The following is a 27,430-nucleotide window of genomic DNA, read 5'->3' on the forward strand; positions in this document are numbered from 1 at the left end:
ACCTCCTTTCAGGTAGCTGTAGAGAGAGATAAGGTCTCCCCTCAGCCTCCTTTTCTCCAGGCTGAACAACCCCAGTTCCCTCAGCCGCTCCTCATCAGACTTGTGCTCCAGACCCTTCACCAGCTTCGTTGCCCTTCTCTGGACACGCTCCAGCACCTCAATGTCTCTCTTGTAGTGAGGGGCCCAAAACTGAACACAGTATTCGACGTGCGGCCTCACCAGTGCCAAGTACAGCGGCACGATCACTTCCCTACTCCTGCTGGCCACACTATTTCTGATACATGCCAGGATGCCATTGGCCTTCTTGGCCACCTGGGCACACTGCTGGCTCATGTTCAGCCAGCTGTCAACCAACACCCCCAGGTCCTTTTCTGCTGGGCAGCTTTCCAGCCACTCTTCCCCAAGCCTGTAGCGTTGCATGGGGTTGCTGTGACCCAAGTGCAGGACCTGGCACTTAGCCTTGTTAAACCTCATACAATTGACCTCGGCCCATTGATCCAGCCTGTCCAGGTCCCACTGTAGAGCCTTCCTACCCTCAAGCAGATCAACACTCCCACACAACTTGGTGTCGTCTGCAAACTTACTGAGGGTGCACTCGATCCCTTTGTCCAGATCATTGATAAAGATATTAACCAGAACTGGCCCCAACACAGAGCCCTGGGGAACACCGCTTGTGACTGGCTGCCAACTGGAGTAAACTCCATTCACCACCACTCTTTGGGCCCGGCCAGCCAGCCAGTTCTTTACCCAGCGAAGAGTACACCCATGAGCAGCCAGTTTCTCCAGGAGAATGCTGTGGGAAACCCTGTCAAAGGCTTTACTGAAGTCTAGATAGACAACATCCACAGCCTTTCCCTCATCTACTAGGTGAGTCACCTTGTCATAGAAGGAGATCAGCTTGGTCAAGCAGGACCTGCCTTTCCTGAACCCATGCTGGCTGGGCTTGATCCCTTGATCAAGAAAGAACAAATGAATCAAATGTTACAGGCTGTTTTCTCCTTAGCAATCCAACCAGCTCTGGACATACTTTACTTTTTCTGCACTGCTGGACAAAAGGGAACTGTGCTGTTTAATATGTGAATTGGTAAACATTTTTTATGGGCAGTGAAAGGTCAGGGTGTGCTTTTCACAGGACTGAAGTGCGAGAGCTATCAACCTGGCTGAATACACAGCAGCACTACTCAAGCTGAAAAATGGATATAAACTGATATTTTTCTGTGCTGCATAGAAATTGCTATTTTATGCTGATAGTAAAAACTATTGCTATAATATTTCTTCTTGGAAAAATGGAATTTTCATGTATTTAAATACAGGAGAAGCTCAGTACATCTTTTGGGCTGAACTACTGCTAATAACAGACTGTTCTACTAAAACTTTCTCCTTACCAGTGTTGCTGGGTTAGCTGATCAAGTGCCAGTGACTACCATGAATTTTGCATGGGTAAAAAAGGTTTTCAAGATTGCCCTAATGTCTGAAACTTTTCGACCCAGTAAAGGAGAATTGACTGAGCTACTAGTGGTGCTGGCATCTTTAGTGGAAGGTTTGTAGTTGGGCAGGGAGTGGAGGAGATGGGAAGATGGCTGGAAATCTTCTAGAGGAGAGGCTTTACTGCTCTCTAATCCATGCAAAACTACCTGTGAAGCTCAACAACTGGAAAATGCAAAGTGAAAAAAGCAGGTTATGTTAGTGACTCAGAGGAATTTAAGGCCTCATTCATCACAGGCAGGTGTGGATGATTGCCGAGCTCCCGTGGCAGTGAATGCTGAGAACGTTTGCTAAATGCCTTGCTGCTTGAGCAAAAAGAAATGCTTTTCCCCTTCAGAAAAGAGTAAATTCCATGGACTGTCTACAAGACCTTAATCTGTCATTCCTTAACTGCGAAAGGTATCTTATTACTGTAAGGCACTTGAACAAAAAGGCAGTGATACTCAAGGGTCACCAATAATTAATCTTTTGTAATGATTCCTAGAACGTTAATGGGTTTGACCTATCAAGGCTATTGAGAGATGCTTCTAAAAAGTATAATAGGTTTACCCTAGTCTTTCAACTACATTGCTCAGAACAGGAATATAAAAATATCTAGCACCCTAAATAACTTTTAAGGCATCACTGTTTGAAATTTTATAAGCTATGATTGTAAACGCTAAATTAAAAAAAAAGAAAGAAAAAAAAGAAAAATCTTAAGAAAATACAGCAATGTAGTTATGCACATTCTTCTAAATACACTTAATTCCCACAGCTGTCAAAAAATAACTCACAGACAAAACTAATATGGGAAATATGAACACAATATTTTAAATGTATAGCTTAAAAAGTAGACTTTGAAACTCCTTCTTTACAGTTCTCTTAATCCATACCTCTTCAGTAAATATAAATCCTCCTCCCATTTCTGTAAATGGTATTTAAAAAGACACCTTTTTTTTTTAATTAACACAGCCTGTGCTATGAGTAAACCACACTTTGTGGCTGCAACCATGTTTTTTCTTTAAACCAGGTTGAACTCCCTCAGGTTTAATTGCAGGATTGTGTCCTTGACAGCAGCGAAGACAAAACGAATATTTTCGGTGTCTGTGGCACAAGTGAAGTGGGAATAGATTACTTTCTCCTTGTCTGGATTCTGATCCTGATACAGCTTCAAAATGAAGTCTCTGGCAGCTTTGACATCTTGTTTAGGTCCTAGTCAAAAGCACAATCAGTGGTTTTGAACAGTTAAAAGCTATGGGTCAGGGAAGAAACATATGGACAGTATCTTAACAGGCTAATTTCATATTTAAATGTGAAATCTCCATAAAGGTATACTCCCTTGTTGGCATTTTCTCATTCATATGTTAGTGGAGCAAAAGCTGTTACAACACTGCTTTCTAAACTGTGTAGAGTATGCTTTTTGCAACAGTAAACCTTGCAGGTCAAAGTAATTTTTTATAAAAACCTACACAACTGAAATTACCCAGCATATATTTATAGTTTGCTACATTATTGTAGTATGTCAAAGACCATGAGAGAAATTAAATCTTCTAAAACACACAGAGTAAACAGGATTCTCTTTGGCCAAGAGAGGGACGTGTGTTTTCTCTGTAGCTATTAAATTATTATAATTCTTTTCATTATTAATTGTAGGATTCAACGTGATACAGGTCTTGCAGAATATAATACTGTACAAAGTAATGGAATACATCTGTGATTATTTGCATCATTCTTTTGGCAACTTTAAGTATCAGTAACATTTGTTAAGGAAAGTTATTTAAGCTGCTTTTTAACTTTGGACTTTTATATAGATAACAAGTTATCATAATGAATGCAAAACTATACTATGGATTTTTACTATATAAAGAGTGGGATTAACAGTCGTATTCCCCAAGTTCCCCCTGTATCTTGTCTCTTGAGATCAAAGATGAAAAAGGTGCGTCTTCCCATAAATAAATAGTGATCATGCCACTCTAATGGTAACAGAATGGCTGTAAGAAATCTCTTAAGACTCTGTCCACAATGCTCCAGTAAAAAAAAAGTTCCAGTAAAACTGCGTAACTTAAGTTTTTATTTTAAAGGATAGAGTAGAAAAGCACAGATATCAAATATATTGCATAATTCCCTGTTCAATTTAATGAGGAAAAACTAACTGGTTTAAATATGACTTTTAGCTTTGTGAAGATAGTCTGGGATAAATGCTTACCTGTGTATTCTGGAAAGTAACTAATTAGATGGGAATACATTATTTTCTCTTCTAGAAGATCTTTTTTATTTAAAAACAAAATGACTGAAGAGTTCAGAAACCAAGGATATGTAATGATAGTTTTAAATAAGGCCTTGCTTTCTTCCATTCGATTCTACAACAACAAAAATTAATATGAAGTTACACTCTCTAGACAGTAGCATATACAAATCACATCAGCCGGAAATCATAAAGGTTTTTTTTGAAAGCTTTTTAAAAAATATTACTTTTATTATGCGCAATTGCAATGTATTGGTTGATCATTACTCTGCATGTTCTATATCCTTTTACTCACTGGGTTTTGGATCACTGCTATGAATGGCATGATGGCATGTGAAATCAAGGTAAGCCTTAATAGAAGTTATTTGAATTCTTGTATAGTTAGTGAGCAGCCATGGACTGCTGCTCTATGAAAGCTTCTTCTGACCTCACGGTGAGAGCTGAAGCAGGGTTTACCAGGTCAAATATCTGATATTAACATACTGTAACATAGCTAAAGGACAAGAGTATATGTACTCATCTATACTAGTAATAAAGTCTGCCCATTTCAAGAGAGATCTAAGGAACAGCACATTCAGAGATTGCTGTTTGGAGTTCCTGGGGACAAACTTGTGATAGCAGTTGGTTCATTTTTTATTTCCTAATGTCCAAAGTGAGCATAACAAAATGTTCAAGATGGTGAAAGGAAAAAGAAAATTACAGTTACCGCAGTTATTCATCAGAAGATGACAGGAAACGTTGAAAGCTTTATCTCAACTACAATGGATGTTGTGACACTTTGAGCAAGTGACGTAGGGTATGCTTTTCACAGTTCAAACAGATCTTGAGAAAGTGATCTGTAAGGGCTTTGGGGCTTCAGAGTTCAAATGGTATTAGGCGTTTTTGAAGTACATTTGAAGGAATCCTCATACTGCAGGGTGTAAAACGACCACTACCAAAAGGAATGCAGTTCCACTAATATGCTTTTCTCTAATTGCCTCCTGTTTTCTTTTTTGCATCCTTCTCTACAACATCTGGCTACTGATGATGATGGCACTCTAGAACAGATGGGAGAACTCATGTTTTCTAACCTTGGGAAGGAGGTAAATTTTAAGTTATTTTATTTTAATTTTCCTTAAATAATGCACAGGTTAATTCTGAAACATCAGAGACTTAAAAAACAAAACAAAACCCCCCGTAATTATAGATGACTGAGGTAGTTTTACTTGCTTAGAGATAGTGCTGATAGCCAAATTCTCAAACATTTGATAAGGCTTAAGTAATTTAAAACATATTTAAATCATGTTTTGTCTTTTAAGGTAGAGTTCACTTTTACAGGCAGGCTGCTAATTTAATACAACTTCAGGACTGCTTGATCAGCTTCTTAATGTAATTCTAGTATTTGCAAATGCTTTTATGAAGACATGTGAATGCTGTCTTTCTTAAAAAGCACACATCTTTTTCTATACCTTATTTAGGTACCCCCACTCCTTACCTCATTGTCACATTCTGCCAAGACTTGATCATATTCACTTAATGCAACTAAGAAAATGATAGAAGTAACACTTTCAAAACAATGGATCCACTTCCTTCTTTCTGATCTTTGGCCACCTACATCCACCATCCTGTTAAACAGAAATACAGTCAACATATTAGTCATTTTCATAAGATACTTTAAGTATATCCAAAGGCCTTATAATAAATCACCTACCTGAGATAAGCTTGAACTGTGAAAAGTATATCTTAACATTGTATGTTCTGTTTAATATTTAACCTTGATTCACTTGCTGTAGTGCTACAGCTGTCACTGTTCTTTACTGTTGTTATGGGTTAATGCCAGTAAGCAGCTAAGCACAATGCAGCCACTTGCTCACTACACCCTCCCACACCGGGGGTGGACAGGGAGAGGAAAGAAAAAGTAAAAGCAAGAAAAGTTGGGGGTTGAGATTAAAAAAAAAAAAAAAATTGTTTAGTAAGTGAAGGATAAGTGGAAGAAGAGATAAAGAAAACAAAACAAGTGATGCAAAGGCAATCACCACCTCCCTTGGGTAGACCAATGCCCAGCCAGTTCCCAAGAAAAAGATGGCCAGCCTTCCTAAAGCCCCCTCTTTTCACTTTTATCACTAAGCGTGACGTTATCTGGTGTGAAATGTCTTTGGTTAGTTCAGATCATCTGCCTGGCTGTGTCCCCTCCCAACCTCTTGTGCACCCCACAACCTATTCACTGGAGGGGCAGAGAAACAGAGACGGCCTTGGCGCTGTGCAAACACTGTTCAGCAAAAGCTAAAACACTGGTATGTTATCGGTACCATTTTGGTTACAAATCTAAAACACAGCACCATATCAGCTGCTATGAAGAAAATTAACTTTATCCTAGCCAGTCCCAGTACAAGTGTATAAGCCACTTGAGGCACAATACAAAATACAGTTCTGGGTTTTTTTCTGTGTTGGTAGAAGTTTTAGCAAAGGCAGATGTGAACACACCCAATTTTGTTTCCCCACACACTCCAAAATCTCCCTTACCTCCTCCCTCCAAGAACCCCTGTGTAGTCATATCTCACTCCTCAAAACAATCAAAATGTTCACAAATATCTTAGTTCCACATCAAATTCCTATGATTTTACAGACAGTTAATTAAGTCCCTCACATTTTACCCAGGTGAAAATGTTCCCTAGAACATTCCATTTTTCAGGAAAAAACAAACAAACAAACAACAAAATCACAGTCAGGCTGGTTTGACCACGTTTTATCAGAGTGGATTCTGGCTCTGTGTTGTAACTGCACGCAGGTGTTTGTTCACGATGAAATGGGTGGTTTGGTGGAAGAACATCTATAATCATGCTAGTGTGAATTTTGCAATTTTGAAACAAAAAAATATGCTTTCCCTTAGAAAATCAGTAACCCCACCTGTTGCGATAGGTTGTCTAGTAGCAGACAAGACAATTTCAAGGTGCTTCTCAGTATTTCTTTCAACTTTATGAGTATGTTTGTTTCTCTCAGTTCCACCAAACTTTTTTTCTTTTATATTATATGGCAGGAAGAATAGAAGTATCTGCTGCCATGACCCTCCACTTTTTTTTTCCCCCTCCTCCTTCCCTCAGTGTCTCCAACTCCCTTCCCTAACTTCATCTAACTGAAAGATGTAAACTCACTTGAGGGCTTTAACATATCTGTTAGAGCCTACCTTTCCCAACAGTTACAGTCAGGAGGCAAAAACTGTTGGCTCTGAATGGAATTAAACTACATTCTGACATGAGCACTCATGTTACTACAAATACCTTGCCTCTGCACCCCCCATCCAAGACTTTTAATTAAACTAATAGTTCAGAATACACAGCATTTGGGCTGCTTGAATTGAAAAGCTTTTTTCATGTAATGTAAATTTCAAAAGGCATGTTTTGAAACACCACTCAAGTTCCTGTATTAACTTTCGAGGCTAAAAGGGCTGGAATCACATACAACACTCATTGAATGCAAAAGCTTAAAGGACCTTAGAAGTAAAGTTGCAGCAACTACTTCCATAATTGTATACTGAATTATTTGACAGGCAGTCTTACCTAAATATAATATTTTCTAAATCAAAAGGATACTCAATAATTCCTGTGGTTGGCACTCGGACTCTAAGAATATCTTGCTGAGTTGGCACAAATGAGGGCATAGCAATACGATCAAGGTCAGTAAGATAACTGAAAAGTTAAATATACAACAGAAATAAGATTAATGCACTGTCATAAATTAATCACACAGATTCAAATCCAAAGTACTAACCAGCAATCACAGAAGTGTTCCCACAAAAGCAGCTAAACAGAAATTCAGTTGTGCATGGCCTTAGAGCAATTGTTGCTGGCATAAACCAGTAAAACCTTTTACTTTAACCAAGACCTGCATGTGCATTTCAGACAGAATAATACTCATCAAAAGAGATGATGCCTGAATGTTCTACAAACAATCAGCCCACACCCAAAATGATGAATTTTATTTGAGTAATCTTTGCTATTACCCCAGAATGAACATCAGAATTAAGATTTGAACACAAATACAAGTATCAGTCCTAGCCATGTTTACCAACAGTACTCTATGCCCTGTCACTTCATCCGTGATGCTAATATTGCGCACAAATATGGAAGGTTGCTGGACAGAATTCAGAAAAGTAATTAATGGAAAGCACTGCAAACATGAATGCTTCAAAGTTATTTATTTTTAATATAAAAGATGGTGCATTTAGTTTCTCGTCTGCCCATGCAGTCATTCTTAACTTTACCCTCCTTAGTTTCACAGGGCTCTTGTGCTTTTCATGGATGGGATAAAATTCTAGGATGACATTCTTGTGCCTCAATAAATGAGCAGTGTGTGAGCAAGACACAAATGCCTGGTATTCCTCTCTGCAATCTATCTTCCCACCACTAGAAGGCAACATTAGATCATCCAAAATCCTAAAATGGCCTACAAAAAGTATAAGGTATATTCCAAATCATGCAACATGGTTGTAGCACAAACCTCCCTTTATTTAATGACTAATTCCCCCCTTTTCCTTTGGTAGAAGAGACAGGGAGTCGATGTATTCTCCCCTTGCTGCTCCAACGTCCCTCACATTTGGGGCCCAAAATAAAAAATACACTTAATGTTATCACTTCTTCAGAAAAGATTTCCCTTAAGAATAAGAAATTCCTTCTCTCTTGCAATGCAGCCAATTGTAATTAACAGTAAAAGGGAGATTTAATAAAAATAAAATTGTTTTTCAGTTGTGGCTGATTTTGTAGAAAATGAAGATACAGTAGACCATTAAGTGGCATCCTCGTTCTCCAATGTAGGATTATTTAAACACAAGGCAGACAAACATCTGTCAAGAATGGTAATGCTTAACACACAGGATCAGATTGCCTATGTGTAACCATTCTAAGTTCAAGTTTACCATAAATGCCTGATCTAAATGTTCCTTGCTGAAATTTAACCCTGTTAACTTCTCAACCTTGGCAGAAACAGAAATGTAAATTTTCTGTTCTCATGAAACAATCATTTTTTCACAATTAAATTATTTGAAAACTGGGGGACAGACTTATCTTCATTCTTATTTATATCCTAAACTTTTCATGTAACTGAACCGTCTGACCTGCCCGCTTGTTGTCAATATATTTTGTACAGCTGTTTTTCATGATTTCCCCCAAGAGAAACTCAGTTATGTACCAGCTGTGTTGACCTCAGAACTGGGAGGGATGATGATTTCAGTATGTCCAGAAAGCCTAAAATTAGTTTGTTTCATCACCCCAGCTTAAAATCTGATGTGTACCACAGGCCAACAGAGACACAGGTATAACTAATAAAATCAGAGTGAACCTCTCTTTTCATTATGAGCCAGCAGCGTGCCCAGGTGGCCAAGAAGGCCAATAGCATCCTGGCTTGTATCACAAATAGTGAGGCCAGCAGGACTAGGGAAGTGGTCGTCCCCCTGTACTTGGCACTGGTGAGGCCGCACCTCGGATACTGTGTTCAGTTTTGGGCCCCCCACTACAAGAGAGACATTGAGGTGCTGGAGCGTGTCCAGAGAAGGGCAACGAAGCTGGTGAAGGGTCTGGAGCACAAGTCTGATGAGGAGCGGCTGAGGGAACTGGGGTTGTTCAGCCTGGAGAAAAGGAGGCTGAGGGGAGACCGTATCGCTCTCTACAACTACCTGAAAGGAGGCTGTAGCGAGGTGGGGGTCGGTCTCTTCTCCCAACAAATGAGAGGACGAGAGGAAATGGCCTCAACTTGTGCCAGGGGAGGCTTAGATTGGATATTAGGAAAAATGTCTTCACTGAAAGGGTTATCAAGCATTGGAACAGGCTGCCTGGGGAAGTGGTTGAGTCACCATCCCTGGAGGTATTTAAAAGATGTTTCGATGTGGTGCGTAGGGACATGGTTTAGTGGTGGACTTGGCATTGCTAGTTTAATGGTTGGACTTGATGATCTTAAAGGTCTTTTCCAACCTAAATGATTCTATGATTAACTTCATTAAGTCTGGCTTGTCCTTGTAATTACACAGTGTACTTACTACTTAGCAGAGTCTGAGAGCTGGTACTCCCTCCGTCTGTCATAGCATTCTTGAATTCCTGGGTCTTCCCAGAGCTTCTTGATTGCTTCAACTTGTTTTCTTTCCAGCACTGTCACTTTATCGACTTCCACTTCTTTGATCATCTGAGCACTCTCCTAATTAATTAAATGATTACACTATTGTGAGAAAGGACTGCCCTTGGCATGCAGTACACACTCTCCCCTTTCTTTATTATACTCTTCCCATCAATGAGGCTAAGCATCAGAAAGGAACCTAGGAGAAAATAAGCAGTTTTAATCCTTGAATGCATTTCATTTTTCAAGTCAAATGACTGCTACTGAATGTTTTAAACAAGTTAATCTTGCTTACTGTCATCCAGGTGTGACATTTCTTTTTAAAAAGGGACCTTGACAAAGGTCAGAAGGAGCTCTAAACCTACTATTTTTAAACTCACTAAATTCTAATACCGATTTATAATAGTGGTAATGATTCTAAAATTCTAGATACTTTCTTTAGTACAGATACTTTTGGTTTGTTTGTTGGTTTGGTTTGTTTCAGAACAAACCAGAGGCTGACCTAGCATAAACAGTCATCAAGCAGGCATCAACTCCCTACAAGCCATCTTCTGTTTAATGCCTATCTCAGTGAGATACAGCGAAGGTACTATTCTATGGAAAGAAATAATTTTCCTTTGCTCTCTGCTGTTATGTGTAAGAAGTATTGTAAAGATAAATGTAACTTTTGCTTTTAAGGGATACAAAATAATCTATCATTCTGCAGCGAGGGGTGCAGTGGATTCGCTCTAGGGAAGGGATACCATCCAGAGGGGCCTTAACAGGCTTGAGGACTGGGTCTGTGCAAACCTTGTGAGGTTCAACAAGGCCAAGTGCAAGGTCCTGCACCTGGGTCAGGGCAACCCCTGGTATCAATACAGGCTGGGGGATGAAGGGATTGAGAGCAGCCCCACGGAGAAGGACTTGGGGGTACTGGTGGATGAGAAACTGGACATGAGCCAGCAATGTGCACTCACAGCCCCAAAAGCCAACCATATCCTAGGCTGCATCAAAAGAAGCATGACCAGCAGGTCGAGGGAGGTGATTCTGCCCCTCTACTCTGCTCTGGTGAGACCCCACCTGGAGCACTGAGTCCAGTTCTGGGGTCCCCAGCACAGGAAAGACATGGACCTGTTTGAGCAGGTCCAGAGGAGGGCCACAAAAATGGTCAGAGAGCTGGAACACTTTCTTCTCGTATGAAGAAAGGCTGAGGGAGTTGGAGTTGTTCAGCATGGAGGAGAGAAGGCTCTGGGGAGACCTCATTGTGAACTTTCAACATATAAAGGGGGTTTCTAAGAAAGACAGAGAGAGACTTTTTACCAGGGTCTGTAGTGACAGGACAAGGGGCAACAGTTTTAAACTGAAAGAGGGTAGGTTTATGTTGGACATAAGGGAGAAATTTTTATGATGAGGGTGGTGAGACACTGGAACCAGTTGCCCAGAGAAGCTGTGGGTGACCCATCCCTGGAAGTGTTGAACATCAGGTTGGATGGGGCTATGAGCAACCTGGTCTAGTGAAAGATGTCCCTTCCCGTGGCAGGGGGGTTGGACTAGATGATCTTTAAAGGTCCCTTTCAACCCAAATCATTCTATCATTGGAAGTGTTCTCTTCTGTTCAACTGGGTATGTACTGATGTTTGCTAATACCTTCAGTAGTCTGGAAAAGTATTGTTCTAAAATGCATTTAATATTGAAATAAATTAACTTATTTAGTGTTTGGAACATAATAGTTTGGTTACTGTACATTCAGTTTGCCCACGCTGTTTCCAGTACATTCCTAGATACCATCTAGATTTTAACTTACATCCTTTTTAAAAATGAAACAAGGTTTCTTCCTGACCTCTTATTTAAGCTTGGGAGAGTCACAAATAGTAACGCTGCAGACAGATCTGGTTTGGATCCAGGGCAGTGAATTCTTGGGTCTGAACTGGAAAATCTCAATACTGATAGACCTGCTAATCTAGTAATTCAAAATGAGATAAAGATCAGGCAGAAAACAGGACTTTCGTAGTTATGGGCTTCATTTCATGCTAAAACTGCATGTGTCTAAGAGGGCTTCACGTAATTGTAGCTGTAAAACCAGTTTTGGTGTCAGGTGCTTGTGAAAAGAAATATTTCATAAGTGTCTACATCTGCAAACCTCAGTCCCCTTATCTGGCCAAGTGCCATGTGACATCAGAAAAAAAATCCTTTCTGGGAGAACAATTCAGATTAATCTTTCATTTCATAGTATGTAACAAATGGAGTTCAATACTGACAGCTAGTCTCATGCTCGTAATTCAAAGAAAAAAAATCCTATGATGAAGTGAAAAATTACTTAAAGGACCAAGTGATTTTAGTATCATTTCCTGGGTATGTCTTCCTCATCCTCAGTAAGCAGGCACATTACTAATAAAAAACACCTTTGGTATGAACTATGGGTGGATAATATGACATGAAAGCAAGATACAGAAAATTTCAGTTTCCTTAAAATGCAATCTTCAGGATAAATGTGTAATGAGTAATCTTAGGAGACAGTGTACAATAATCCAGCCAGGAACTGACAGAAAAGGGGATTAAACTTGAAACACACTCTAAGATGTCTTTAGAAGCAGCAGAAAGTTCTTCAAACTGGGCAGTAGGAGAGTCCTGTATTTTTTACACTGGGAAATATCAGCATTTTAACTAAAAGGCAGGTGTCACAAGGTTTTGTGTGAGTGTGTGCACATGTGTGCATGAGTGCGTGTGACAATTTATTACTAACAGCAAACATTCCTCATAAATAGCAACTAGAGCAATGCCAGCTATTTCAGCCTCTGACTACTGTAATGATTGACTTAAATGATTTTCTACAAAATTTGTTGACATGATAATAAAACATATCAGTGTAAAATAGGATTATAATTGGAGAGGGTTTGTTTGGTTTACACCTAGTTTTAAGTAATACTGATTGTCAAACATTGATATTAGCTACAGTTTAGTTGCAGATATTAGCTATAGTTTAGTTGCAGATTGTATTAATGGTCAACGCAAATATTAATTGCAACTGAACTGAAAATTTGCAAGCCATGGCAAAATTAACTAAGCTCCCAAACTCTATACACAGCTCTTACAGTACATAATAAGAAACAGTTCTGCTAATCAATACTTTCTTTAAATTGTTTTGTCTAACCCACTGAAGGGTTCTTGCTGATTATTGCAAATAAGTGGCCTTTGAATCTGTCACAAACTGTGAAAGCTAAATAAATTTTCTAACACACTATAGCTCTTTAAGCTAGTTTGACATCTGATAAAATGCTTAAATGTCCTTTGTTTCCTCTGGTTAAACACTATAAAGGGTAACTGAATGATGTAAGATGCCCCAGAAGGCTCACAAGGCCTTTATTATTTTGCTGTAGAATGCCACCACTAGGAATTCTAGAAAAGGTTTATTAAAGCTTGTCAACACTTAGTAATAATGTAAGTTTACATTTTAACAAATATATTTTGGCACTACCAACAGCATACCACAAAAGTAGTTTGAATATCATGAAACACTTAATGGGATTTTGGCAAGAAGTGCACCTCAGTGTTTCAGATGGACAGGGTCATATTTTAAAACCTTCCTCTACAATTCGGAAGAACACCAGAAATTTAGTTTTGATTTCCCTCAAAGCAACAGTGGAATTTTATAGAATTCTCACTTACCACTAAGAAGTTCGCCCAAGAGACATTTTGGAAATAGGCAGCATTGTAATACATGAGCAGTAGGTGCTTTACAAAAAGAACAGAAAGGGCTAACTAACATGAGAAGAAAACAAAACAAAACAAAACAAATCTAAAATCATTACAGACTGAACCAAGGAACAAAGAGGGGAAATGCAAAACAGCACAAGCACATGTTAACAACATCAGTTATTGGCATAAACTTTTTAAAAATGAAATACAAGCAACAAATGAGTTCCAGAATGTACTCCTAATTATAATATCTATAGCACATTATGCTCTCTCTAAACATGGTATAAGCAAGAACAGCAAAACTGCTGTAACATGTTTATATTCAAAATCCCTATTCTGAAGTTACCTTACTTCAGACGGATTTTTTTAAAATAGACCTCTGCTTCTTGATGACATGGTGAAGGTAGAGAAAAGAATACAGATGATAAAATAAGCATAAGTAATTTTGAATACAACAGAAGTAGGAGAATATGCTTGTTCCATTTAAAAAAACCCACACCACAAAACAAAACGAAAACCCAAACCTAGATCCTAGAAAGAAACTTGATCATGTACAACAAAGACAGTTGCAAAATTGTTTGGCAAATACATTCAAAACCTGTGTCTAAGATGCTTAGAATACTAAAAATCTATTAGTCTCTTAAAAATCTATTACATTTTTCTCCACTGGAAATCAAACTTAATCCTGCAATTAAAGGGCAACTGATGGTGTATAACAAGCAACACTTCAAGGTTCAATTGTTAATCTGTTTTCATCAAAAAGATATACTAAAAAGAAATAAAATAATCAGGAGGGGTCTTGAATATGCCTTTTTCACTTCACACAGTAATACCACTGGGTAAAAGCAGCTTTCTCATCTTTTGTGAAAATGCCAAGAAACATGCACAAATGCCAGCTGAATGAGTATAATATTAAATACAACTTGTAGTTAAGTGCCAAATCTTTGCCAGACAAGAAATGGATAACACCACAAGCAACAACGGTCATTTTTTTAGTTGTATGAATAAATTTTATCTCCAGCTGTTACATGTGATGCATAGAACTGATTATTTCAGTAAACCTTCTTTTTGGAGGGTCTGAATCTCCAACACTTGGAAAAAGATTGTATTTGATTTGATACCTTGCAGCTCCGTCATGTTTCTTAGGAAACTAAATGTTAAATAAAACCCAAAAATGGCTCTATGTGTTACCTTATGAAGCTCTTTGTATGTATAAGGCCTGAATTTATACACCTATTTATTTCTTCACCCATAACCTAGGTTATTACTCCTTTAAAGAGCTTTCTGAGAAGAGCAGTCTGTTTTGGAGCAATAACTACTGAAAGTGTTTCCTAAATGGCTGGTGGTAAAGACAGGAATTATTCATTTTAGAAGTGCTGTGAGAACTAATGAAGCTCCTATTTTTCTAAGCATTTATATTTTATGGTCTTTGCATGTCACTTTCATACCCCAGGTCCTTCCTCATTTGGCTGGGCAAACAAACTACAAAATGCTCCAATAAAAGTCATACTTGGAAGCTACAGCCGGTTCTTCACAGCAAATAGAGGATCACAGGAAGGGATGCAAAGGGGTTATGCAGTTTTGGGAGGTTACAAGAACAGCCAGTTAAGGGTGTATACCGCTTCAGAAAGACATTATTTATCAAGAGATACTTAGCTACAGCAGGAGTTTAATTTTTCATACTTTGTGAACAGGAAGTTTGTATCACTGAATAAGTTTTACATCTCTAAACATTTTTACTTTTACAGTGGCACTGAAATACACATTCTATCTCACTACAGAATACGTAGAATTAAATACTTGCCTCTTCTTCATACTATTGTTAGGCCCATAAATTGAACTTCTGGGGAGTATAATGTAATGTACTTTGGAAGGCATTGTGTTTTACTAAAACCATGTTTGCGTTCATTTTCATCTCATTTTTTGAAACAGTCCCATCAGTTAATTTGACATAATAAATAGGGTGTGTTTGTTTCTAAAGAAATAAAGAGAATGCATAAAACAGGGGGAAAACACCCCCCCCCCCCCCCAAGATTTTATAATTCACTACAAAGGGGATAGGAAGCTGCTATTCCCAGCCCATATATAATTTTAGTAGAAGTTACTGATTAACAAATAACATTTTAAGTTTTACTGAGAAGTTATGTGAATTTCAATTCTATTGGCTTGTTATTGCTGTTGTTAAAAATTGTTTGAATTGGAACCAAATCCAAGCCCAAACACAGACCCAAACACTTAAGTCAATCTCCTCTCGGTACCAGCAAGGCTACTAAGTGTTGCTGAATTACAAGTACTGCATATAGCTCCCCTGGTTGAGGTATGGTATTTTTCATCTCTGAGGTAAAGTACACACTAAGAGACTTCTCAAGTTAGCTACACAATTACCTATGATTGCTTGTTTTACATATTTTGGGTACAGGAGGAACTGAACATGAACAAATCACCCTTAAAACTAAGGAAGAGGAAGATAACAGCTGGCTGTCCATAAAATGCATACACTGCTGCTGTTGCCAGTATCTCCTAATTACTATCAGAGAAAGAGACAAAAGTTAAGTATATGAGGGTTGGTTTCAACTTCTAAGTGAAAGAACATTTTGGAAGAGGAAAATTAAGGAAGGTGAAAAGAGCAGGGGAACTAAATGACTCAAGCATTTAGAGTTAGGACATTATATTCTAATGATAAATAAATATTGCTTATTTTGCAGTCTCTCATTATTCAGCTTTAATAGTGCATTGTTCTATGGCTATGGAAAGGTACCTGGTCGTAGTCTGGATAACTGGATAGGAACAGCAGATTAAGTTGAAGATTAAATTTTTGCAAATGAAGATAATGAATTGATACCATCCTGGTTGTGCACCAACCACTTACCATAAGGTTTGATTGTATCTTTCAGACTGACCCTGTTCCGTCTGCCACCCGTAGGCTGTAGTAAATTTTTTCCTCTAAGTTTTCAATCATTATTAGTCACTCCCATCTATGATAACAGCAGGAACAGTAAATAGTACACCAGCTAGCAGTAAGCAAAGCAAGACTAAGCAGTGCAACTGTAAAAATACCAGGCCAAACCACCACCCAGATCGTAATGGGCAACACAAAATTTTTGGCAAAGACCTGATTGAAAACAAGACCTGACAGTCAGGTCTTATATAAAATTTAATGGATTACCCTTAAAAAAAACATAAGAGAATCACAAGATATTTTTTTTCTTCTTCACAAAATGAAACAGTTTGCAGTTAATCTTTATATATTTGCCTTTCATTAAATTATGTGTGAAAATGCATCCATTTTTATGTAAATGTTGGTCAACTTCTTCAAACACAAGAGTTGTTTCTGCAGTATTACATACATGTGGACTAAAGGAAAACATGTACACGTATACATACACATGTATACATATAAGTACACAGGTACAAATATAAATACACAAGAATACATACATGTAATTTGTGGCTTCCAAACCTCATTTTCTAACACTTCTAGTTTACAGGGGGAAGGGAGAAACAAAAACTATAGGTATAACATCCCCAGATATAATCAAGTGACATCCTTTATTTCTTGGTTCATTTTTCCACTGTACAGTAAACAGAGATCATTGTTTGGCACACCGCAAAAATATTTGGGTCACATACAATACCATACAATGCCATTGTATTTTGACATGTGGGTAATGCACTAATATTATCTGTTAATACTGCACATAAATATTTGAGATGTTTGCTCCATAGTCTTTACCCTCACAAACTTCTCTGACCCCCATAGATAGTCCATTCTCTGTTTTCCAATTACTCCCTTTCCTGTGATTTTGAGCAGAGATTATGTCAAGGAGATGCCGGCTATTTGAGGAACAGGTTCTATTCAGGAAAATTTGTCTGCTTGTCTGTAATGCCAAAATCTATAGTTTAATTCAATCACAGATACCAGATGACGATAAAAAGAATCCATTTCATACATCTGTATCCTGTTTTTACTAGAGTTATTTAAAAATAACTTGATCTTGTTTTCCTTCAGGATTTTCTGGTGTAACTATGGCTTTCAGAAAATTGGAAAAAGAAAGAAATTTTTAAAAGTGAACGCATTCTGATATTCCTCATTCTTACTTTTCTTCCACTTGCACTGGACCTGCTAAATTCCAGCAGTTACATAGATTTCAATCAGTGCTGTTTCAAATACTAATAAAAAGAACAGCCTAGAATAACCATATATAGTAAGTAATGCAGTAACATACCACTGTTAAACCAACTGGCATGATAAATTAATGAGATTACTTTTCTATCTGTGTTTCCCAGCAGTGCTTAAAAAAATGAATTAAACTGAATTTTCATCCCCTTCAAATAATACAAGAATATATACCTATAACAGAAATGGTCTCTTTTCCTGAATAAATAATTTTGGTTATCTAACCCTGGAACATAGACTAATTTGGGCTACAGAATTTAATCCAGCTAATCCTGTACATAGTTTCTGATTTAGTCACAGTATATTATGAGAAAAGGCAACCAAGTTTAGTGTGAAGATGTGAATTAATTTCTATCATTGTTTCATACAAGGTTAAATCAGAGGAATAGCTCTAAGCACACAAAAGCTAAGAAAATGTGTCTCTAGGTTCTGCAGCAATGAAGCATTTGTACTTCTTCAGTGGTCAGGCACAAGCACGCATGCCTTGTATATCCTCTTCTGTCCAATACTTTCTTGCCACCTCCTTTTCCTACACCAATATACTTGCAACATTTTTCTCCTTTATCCAGCCACCTTTACCACAAAACCTGCCAGAACCTAATTACCCTTGAGATCTCTCTCCTCTCTAACTTTGATTGACACATGTCAATGGGTTTAAAAGTTACAAGGGGTGAAGGAAGGCAGCCATGCACATAGTGTGACCACAGAATACTTCCTGCTTAAGGAACCAGACATAATACTTATTAAACTTATTCCAGCCGCATAAAACAATAGAAAAGCCCTATGAAGTAGTCACAATACATTAAAAAAAAAGTTCCACAAAGAAAAAAATACATGCTTCCCAATAATGATATTCATTTTGTAAGTGTTCAAATTAGGGAGAAAGTTACCGGGGGATTTTGCTAGTAGGTTGGTTTGTACACATATTCCACCAGTGACTGTAATGGAGTCCTTTCAGATTTACAGTGACTCAGGAAAAGCATGAATAAAGTTCTCTGGAGGTACAATATGTGTAGATTCCTGAAAGGAAGGAAGGAAATTCAGGGCAAAAAAGTTGTGATTAGATAACATTCGTCTCAAATCAAAACAAAACACAAAAATGCAGCTGGCTAAGAATAGGAAATTCATCCATGCCTTGGTTTCCTTCCTTGGAAGTAATGAGGTTCACAGATTCAAAAGCCTGCATCTCTGTTCTGCACAGCCCTGCATGTAGAGCAAACCTTTCAAGTGGTAAGAGAGGTGGGACTCCTGTTGATACAGACTACTTTGAGATTTCCTAGGCTGAGGAAGAGTCTCAATTAGTGAATTCAGAGTCAGGAAAGAAAACAAATCAAAACGCAAGCATTAAGATGAAATAGAATGATCTTCTGGCAAAGCACAAATTCACTATTAGTCCAAGAAAACAAGTTTTTGGACTGAACTTGTGTAAAGTTTCTTCCTTCTGAGGTGCACAGATTTAAAACACTGGAATTTTCACAGTGGAAACTGGCAGGTGTAGGACAAAAGTGACATAAATAGGTTTTTAAAGATGTGACTATTATATATGTAAGAGCTACTGGGGTCATGAAGAGGTTCTCCAACCAACTGAAGACATGCATACACACACACACAAAAGAAAAAAAAAAAAAGGAAAGAAAAAGCAGACAAGAATGTGGATGTCTAACCTCTACAGTTTGGTGGAAGTTCACTGGATTTGGCCTCCCCAAAACCATGCACCTTTCCACCTGTTAAGGTGCCAAAGTTCTGAGGGAGTAAATATTGATACTGCAAGATTAATTTCCTCTCATTTATTTCTGCAGTTCTACCATAAAATATCTTAACCTATTGGAAACTTTCTGTTTTTGTATTATAGAGAATGCAATAGAGGATGTGTCATGCAAAGGAAGTTATGCAGTGAATAAGTATGAACAACAATTCTGGATATCTACAGTGTGCCAAAATTGCAAGAATTGAGCAATTCAGTGTTCCTGCATTCTAGCTCCAACTTCTTATATTAGTGTATAGAGGTTCTGCCTCACAGGCAGAAGATCCAGAGACAAGATCCAGATGATTTAGACTTTATGAGGAGTATCTCAAAATAAAACATGTCTTTCTTTCCCAGGACGGTCTCATAAAAAGATACACACATGAAAAACAAGAACTATTACTTATCTCTTCTCAAATATCTCTAGACAAAGCAGCAGCTTGGTCTCTGTGCATCTGAAGTACCAAGACAGCTAATAAATTAAGCCCTTCTTGAAAACAAATTGCTTTCCTGGAATGAGATTGTGTCAGTTGGTCTCTATACACAGTTTCCCATCCCTGGTGAACTTTACTTCTGACTTCATTACTTCTGACGCAACAAATCCTGACCTGAATAAAGAAAATAGGTGCCATCACATGCCACAGGGACACGGCTGGGACAGCTGACCCCAGCTGACCAAAGGGATATTCAGTACCACACGACATCATGCTCAGTATATAAAGCTGGGGAAGAAGGAGGAAGGGGGGGACATTAGGAGTGATGGCGTTGGTCTTCCCAAGTAACCATTACACGTGATGGAGCCCTGCTTTCCTGGAGATGGCTGAACACCTGCCTGCCCATGGGGAGTGGATGAATTCCCTGTTTTGCTTTGCCTGCATGAACGGCTTTTGCTTTCCCTGTTAAACTGTCTTTATCTCAACCCACGAGTTTTCTCACTGTAACTCTTCCGATTCTCTCCTCCATCCCACCATGGGGGAGTAAGCGACCGGCTGTGCGGTGCTTAATTGCCAGCTGGGGTTAAACCACAACAAGTGTACAGGGAAATATGAAAAAATTATTTAAGTAAATGTGCATCTTTAAGAACATTTAGGCCTCAACTGGCAATAACCTAAGTATGCTAGATGATTCCACAAAATGTATCTTAGTTTGAGATGATCTTTAACACCTCAGTCTTTAGGATTAACATTTTAGTTACACTACACTACATACTAGGCTGGTTCTTCCAAATTTCTCCTATCTTCTTTTTTGAAATAATAAATCGACCATCATTGTGAAGTAATGCAGGACTTCAATGTCTAAAAAATTTTAAACATAGGAAGTACCAGATATCTAACAATATCTAACAATCTGCTTTACCAGATTTCCAGTCCATATTTGTAGACATAATTAATTTAGATGCCGTTGCTATCTGAACTAAAATGATCGCCCAGTCTTTTGATGTTCACCCACTACTAAGGACTGTTTTTAAGGACAATGTCCTTGGAAGTGTGTGCTTTCCCACTGAGCCAAGCTGCTCGGCTGTCTAATTTCCTTGCTAAGTAAATTCCTTGGATATTATCTTATGTAGCATTGTAAGGGTACATCATGTTGTACGGCAGGTGAATGCTGCCAAACATAACATGTCCCTGCCCGGAGAGATTACATTCTAAAGACACTTCAGACACCTCACAGCACAGCCCATGTGACCATGGCTTGTAGACTTACACCAGTCTGAAATGCTTCCTCCTTAACCCCTTCAACTCATGTAGGGGACCAGGTGCACTATTCATTCCAGTATCCAGCAGAAAAGCAAGTGAAGACAACTGCCAAATGCAACTGTTACTGTTGTTTTTCTATATTCAAGAATACCCCTGTATTCTCAAACAGGGATATGGAGAATCTTATGTTAGACTTCTGTTCCCCAAGCTCTGAAGATTTGGCATTCTCAGCTTCTGTTTAATTTACTAAATCGTAAGTTTAAGTAATGAATAGACCAAACAAACTTTATTTAAGAAATTAATTCCACATTTTCATGAAAGCCATTTCCTGTTCATTACTCTCCACTGAGCTTTTTACAATCCATACACACAAAAGCCCAGTCTATTCTTTCCCTTCATTTGCTAAAATACGGGGAAGCAGAGCACTCTGCATTTTGGTTTTGACTTTTGAAAGGCAAAAGGAAAGAAAGGAGATTTACTGTCATTTCCTTGTTAAGTAGCAAGAACCTCTACCTGAAGACACTTTAGGCTATGGCAAAAGTCCCAACAGCACAACTGATTCCTCTCAGCTGTCTTTATCAGCAGTGGCCCTGGAAAATGGAATCTTGCTCTCACATTTAAATTCCTATCACAATTTTTTTTTTTAAATAAAAAATAATCCAAGTGTATAGACTCTAGCAAACAGAAACCCACTTTCTTCACTAAAACCTTGATGGTTTTATATCTCTTGAGGAAAATACTAGATATGATGAAACACTGTCAATTGAGCATCAACGTTGATGTATTGCTTGAAAAATCTGGGCTGTTAAGAACAATATGACAAGACAGAAGATGCATCTTAAATGCCTGCCCAGTTTGCTAATGATTTACTTTGACAATGGATGTTGGAAAACCCATTTTCCTCTATCCTGAAGATGGTTGTTACTTTAAAACAGATAAAAAAATGAATGTAAGAACCGAAGAACTGACATTTTAGATTGTATGTTCTGATGTACTGCTGTTGGTAATTTATTCCAAATGCTCTATATACATTGGGACTGGAGATGGAGAGTGAATGAGTGTGTATTTCTCACCCAAAACAGCCTTATCATGGGTCTTGCAAATCCTAGGTATGGGTTCTAATTTTGTTACGACTTAGCTCTGTGGGAGGAACAGAAGGTCTGTGTTCTGGTGTTGCAAATCTTCCCAGAAAACTGTTTAGAAAACATTTTACAAAGAACATACCTGAGGAGTTTTCATAATTTCTATGCTCCCCTCTGAGTCTTACAGTTCACATTGTAAACTTCACCCCTTTAGTTTCACAGATTAACATGAATTAAATATTGCTTGTAATAGAGATAGAGGTCATTATTTACAAATTATTGCTTAAAAAAATATTTACAAATATAGGACAGTATGAGCCTCTTTTTCTTTCTAAATAACTTGTTACATATGTCAGCAAAATAAATGCCATGGAATTTTAAGCCAAGAAATTTTCTACATTTTTGAGAACAGGAGAACACCACCATATTTTCACCATGTCCATCAATATTTTCACTGTCTATAATTTTATTTTTTAATCTAAGAATACTCTGTACTTAAAAGATTTGATGTCTACAGTCCTGACCCTTTCCTCATCCTGTTTGCCTCTACTGCCTTAGATATAAAAATGTGTTGAAAGTAAAAATGCCTTACAAACTTGAAAATAATTCTGGGTTTCATGGCTCCTCATTTATTACTTACTGGTAACTCAGTTTTCCTTTAAGAATGAGAAGACATCATCATAATACTTTCCAACTGGGAGCCGTGGTAGTGGTAAAATATAAAATTCCACAACCCTCTAATAAATAAAGCTGTACACAACCTGCCTCAGAAGAGATCTCATGCTGTTTCATCCAGCAATAATCTTTGACTGAATCTCCCCTTCCATGATGTGAAACCACCTCCTTCCTCTCCAGCAGAGCAGAAACACTGATAGTCAGGTGATGGGATAGTTGAGACATGGACACTTCCCATACCTTTCACTGAAGTCACATAACTTCTAGTTGAACAGTACTTACAATGCCACTCTTTAACAGCAAATATTTAGTGGAGCCTGGGAATCTACATCTGCCTTTTCCAGGTGACAGTCTAAAAAGCACAGATATAGTTCTTCAAAATCAAAGTTATTCAAGCAGAAACAAAAGAGGAAAAAAGAGACATTCCTTCCAACTCCTAATTTGGAGGTTGGAGCACTCACTTGAAGAATGGAGACCCGAAGTTTAATCTCTGCTCTGATGTGTACTGAGCACTTCTGAATGTTGCTGTTTTATATTACTCTGTGTGAAGTGCCACACCACCACCAAGAGAGGCTCGATTATTTAGGATACCTTGCTCACTATGAGGTGTTTAATTTGTCCCTATAACAAAGGCAGACAAACATCAAAACAGATGAGTGCTGAAATGCTTAATACAGCAATGCCTAACTCTGCATGAATGATTTGAGGCCAAATGACAACTCTTTACATTAAAGAAAAGGACATACTCCTTCTTGCACAAAAGGCCTACTGCATGTAATAGAATTGGAAGAATTCATCTTTTGATGGCTTTTCTCCACTGGCACCTGCCTCCATGACAGTTTCCAGCCAGTACTTTTTCCTGTTGTATGCTAGAGTCATCTAAAGCACAAAGAAAGTGGCTTTGTAAAAGAAGTCCTAGCACACAAATTTACCAGACCTCTTCAAGTACATTAGACCATCATTAGATGGTCACCATTAGACCATTAGTACAAGACCTTCAATTACATTAGGAAGCATGATACAGCTAATATAATACACTTGGATACACTTTCAGCAAAGCCCTTAAATAAATGCTGTTGAGATGCTGCTGATGAGATAGTAAATTACCACAGACAAAGGACAGGAGAGTAATCTTGTGGATTAAGAAGCAGCTAAAAGACAGAAAAATAACAGGGGACTTAGATGATCCATCTCAGAGAAGAGGGTTCAGCAGCAGACTTGATCAGGTAGCTGTTACCCCATTCCACAAATAATCCACAAAAGATTACACCTTTACTGAGGTTACAGAGCCCAAAGATAACTCAAAATTAATTAAGACAGGCAAAGCTAAAGCTGACACTGAGTAAATGCAGAAGAATTTCACAGTGCTGAGTGACTGGAAAAATAAACTGACAGATCAAACAAACAAGCAAACAAAATTAAGAGGATCATTCACAAGTGGAACTTCGAATGTCTTGATTCTGGCCTCTGTTTCATACTGCATCCAGGCAGTGGAAAGAATAATTGTAAGGGATCAGTGTAACCACACCCTATTTCTTATAGACTTTCCCTAAAAGCTCAGTAGTGGGCCCTAAGGCTCACTAGTAGGACTGGCTGGACATTTGGTTTTATTTGGCAGAACAGGATTTATGATCTTCAGTGGAATTAAACTGGCTCTGTTTGACTGACCACTTTGTTTCTGTGGAAAACAGATTTCAGATTATTTCCTCCAAAGCTACAAAGTTATAATGGAAACTGTTAGCTTATCCGCAGTGTTCTTTGGATTTATTTTGTCTCTGAAACAAAATTATTTTGAAACATTCATATAAGCAAAGACTTTTATTTTCTGATGTCCAATCACTTACTCATGACTGTTCAAAGAAGACTTTCATTACACAGGCATACTTTCTCCAATGAAAAATACATTGTAGGGTTTTGATCTGCTTTGCCAGACCACCCAGAAGTTTATTCACAAGGAAGAAAGCCAGAAACCTTTCAGGAGAAATCCTTGCAAATTAATAAATGTAAACAAATTTTAGATGCATACAGTTCCAAAAGAAATTACTTGTAAAGTGTAACTCTCTTGTAAATTTTAAGTCACCCTGCACTTTTCTGTATTTCAATTGACAAGTATAATAGAATAGTGGTGTCACATTACTGCAAATAATTGTAGGATTCTCCTCAGTTAAGAATTCTAGCTTGCAAAATTATGCTGCAAAACTAAGCCTCTCAAAAAAAGTTTGTACTTCACATACAAAGATGCTTTGGCACTCTAAACATTTTTTTTTTAAATTCTCTTCTTCACCTCTGAATAAGGAACTTTTGAGGTAGGAAAATGTTGCAAAAATGGGAATATATCCTGCTTGGATTTCTCAGCTCAAAAATTGTCTCAGTTTGTATTTACGTTTTCTTCTTCTGAGTTTGTAACTGGAGAGTGAAATCCAAAGAAGTCCAACTTCAAGCTATGCATGAAGCACAGCTGTAATCTGAAAGCCTCTGTCTTTGATCAACATTGTGAAGGGAACAATGCACAGATAAGTTAGGAAGAATAGAGTAAACCAGGCAAGTTAAAAAAAAGTACCCCTCTAATCAAAGAGATTGCACAGAAACATCATGTCCATGCTAGGACCTATTTAACAAGAGGTCATAACCTTACTTTCTCATCTTCCCTTTCATTTATTCTTGATTATGTTTTTATGTAGCTAACATTCATTACAAAGATTAGGAAAGCAAATGACAACACTTCTGATATATTTTGTGGAAGCTGAAGACAAAACACCTACACCTGCAGGAGTCAAATGCTCTCTATCACCATGTGTCCCAGTGCCTCAAGGAGCCTGAAAGAGAAGCCAGAGCATAGAATAAGGCAGGTTGGAAGGGATTGCTGGATGTCACCAGCTCTGACCCCTGCTCAAAACAGGACTAAAAATTAAATGAGGTTCCTCAGTGCCTTCTCCAGGCAAGTTTTGAGGTTTTCTTCTAGGATGGGAGATTTTACAGTCTCTCTGGGCACACCATTCCTGTATTTACCCACACTTGCTGTGATGATTTGTCCCATATTTCCAATGAGTCTACCTCACTCCAGCTCGTAATTTTCGCCTCTTCTCAACTCACTGTACACCTCTCTGAAGAGCCTGACTCCACCTTCTCTACAACCACCTGTATCCTGTTTGGGAGCTGAAGACTTGCGAGTAGAACCTCCTTTAGTTTCCAATTAACTCTGCTCCCTCAGCCTCCCCTCCTATGTCACCTGCTGCAGGTCCCTGACCATCTTGGTTGCCTTTCACTGGACTTTTTCCAGTTTCTCAATCTCTAGCTTGTACCAGGGAACCTAAAACTGGATGCAGTACTCCAGGTTCAAAGTGCATGTCTGCTTTGCAAAGGGAAATACACTGTTTCCACCGCTGCCAACTCCAAACTTTCACAAATCAGAAGCTATACCTAAAGCTGTGGCTGCATTTTAAATATCAGTTTTAAAATTTGGTATTTTTTATCTGAGTTTGAGACATACTCTTAAGTTATCTACACAGCGTGACAACTACACAACAAAAGCAAAGATCTCATAATAATTTGGCTTCCAAATGGTAAAACTTTAAGAAAATTACAAAATATCACTAAAATCTCTTAAGTTATTAATATTTTGAATATGGCTTCCCACAGTAAGTAATCTCACTGAAGACAATGAATATATTCATAGACAGGGCAGGGAGCAGGACTATCAATATGGATGTTTTTGTTCCTTTCAACTGTTACTCTCTTCCTACTCTTAATACTGGGAGTAAAGTACTTCTTCTATCCCCTCATCTAATATCATTGTGATTTTGAGAGGCATGGAAGGAGGAGTCACTTGCTAATGGAGACTGTCCAAACAGCAGTCCAAGGAATTCAAACAGACTCTGTGAAGACATCGGAGACAACATCTCCACAACTTGCGCAAATGACAGAGGCAAGAAACCCAGCAACCAGTAAATAAGGAACAACCCCACCCCTAAGAAACATCTTCAGAATTATTTAGATTTGAAAGGAATTTATATCTGAAGCACAAGGCACATGTATATATTCACAGGATCTTCTGCTTGTTACTTTCTTCTACTCATTTCCTCCCATTATTTAAAACAGGCATGTGGCAGGAGATATTAAAAGCACAAATGATAACTGTCTTTAACACTCACTAAAGCCTGACAGGATTTCCAACCCTGATATCTATGTTTGTTTAGATTTAACATCTTCCTCACATTTTTTTTGTTGTTGGGGTTTGGTTTTTTTTGGGGGGGTGGGGGTGGGGGGGGTAGAGTGGTATAGCTAAAAGTGAATGAAAGGAATAATGCAGTTGTTAGATAAACTGCTTCAAACAACAAAAATGAGCAGTACAAAACAGTCAGCAATTATAAAATCCATTTTTTGTACAGTTTCTCAAAACCAGGTTTTCCAATATCTATAAAATTTCAATATCAACAAATGCCAACCTTAGGCATAAAGCCTGTTAAATCTGTTTCAGTGTTAGGAGGGTCAGGTATATATTAAACAACTATGAAATATTTCTGGCATTACAATCTTAATTTAAGTCATTGTAAACCTGTACTTTTCTTCCTCACTGCATCACAGGAATAC

At 38.1% G+C, this 27,430-nt stretch overlaps 1 protein-coding gene across 1 annotated transcript in view; it reads right to left on the bottom strand.

Annotated features, from left to right (window-relative positions):
- Positions 1-2,485: 2,485 nt before the first annotated feature.
- The window catches only part of GNA14 (G protein subunit alpha 14), an 84,673-nt gene continuing 59,728 nt past the window's right edge, over positions 2,486-27,430 (bottom strand). Inside the window, exons 3-7 of the mRNA XM_072859017.1 lie at positions 9,717-9,871; positions 7,246-7,374; positions 5,184-5,313; positions 3,671-3,824; positions 2,486-2,676 (exon numbers count right to left, since the gene is read on the bottom strand). Of these exons, the coding sequence (XP_072715118.1) occupies positions 2,486-2,676; positions 3,671-3,824; positions 5,184-5,313; positions 7,246-7,374; positions 9,717-9,871 (759 nt within the window). The remainder of the gene's footprint in view (positions 2,677-3,670; positions 3,825-5,183; positions 5,314-7,245; positions 7,375-9,716; positions 9,872-27,430) is intronic.

The sequence above is a fragment of the Ciconia boyciana genome, chromosome 4 (genome assembly GCF_034638445.1).
Source record: "Ciconia boyciana chromosome 4, ASM3463844v1, whole genome shotgun sequence".
NCBI lineage: Eukaryota > Metazoa > Chordata > Aves > Ciconiiformes > Ciconiidae > Ciconia > Ciconia boyciana.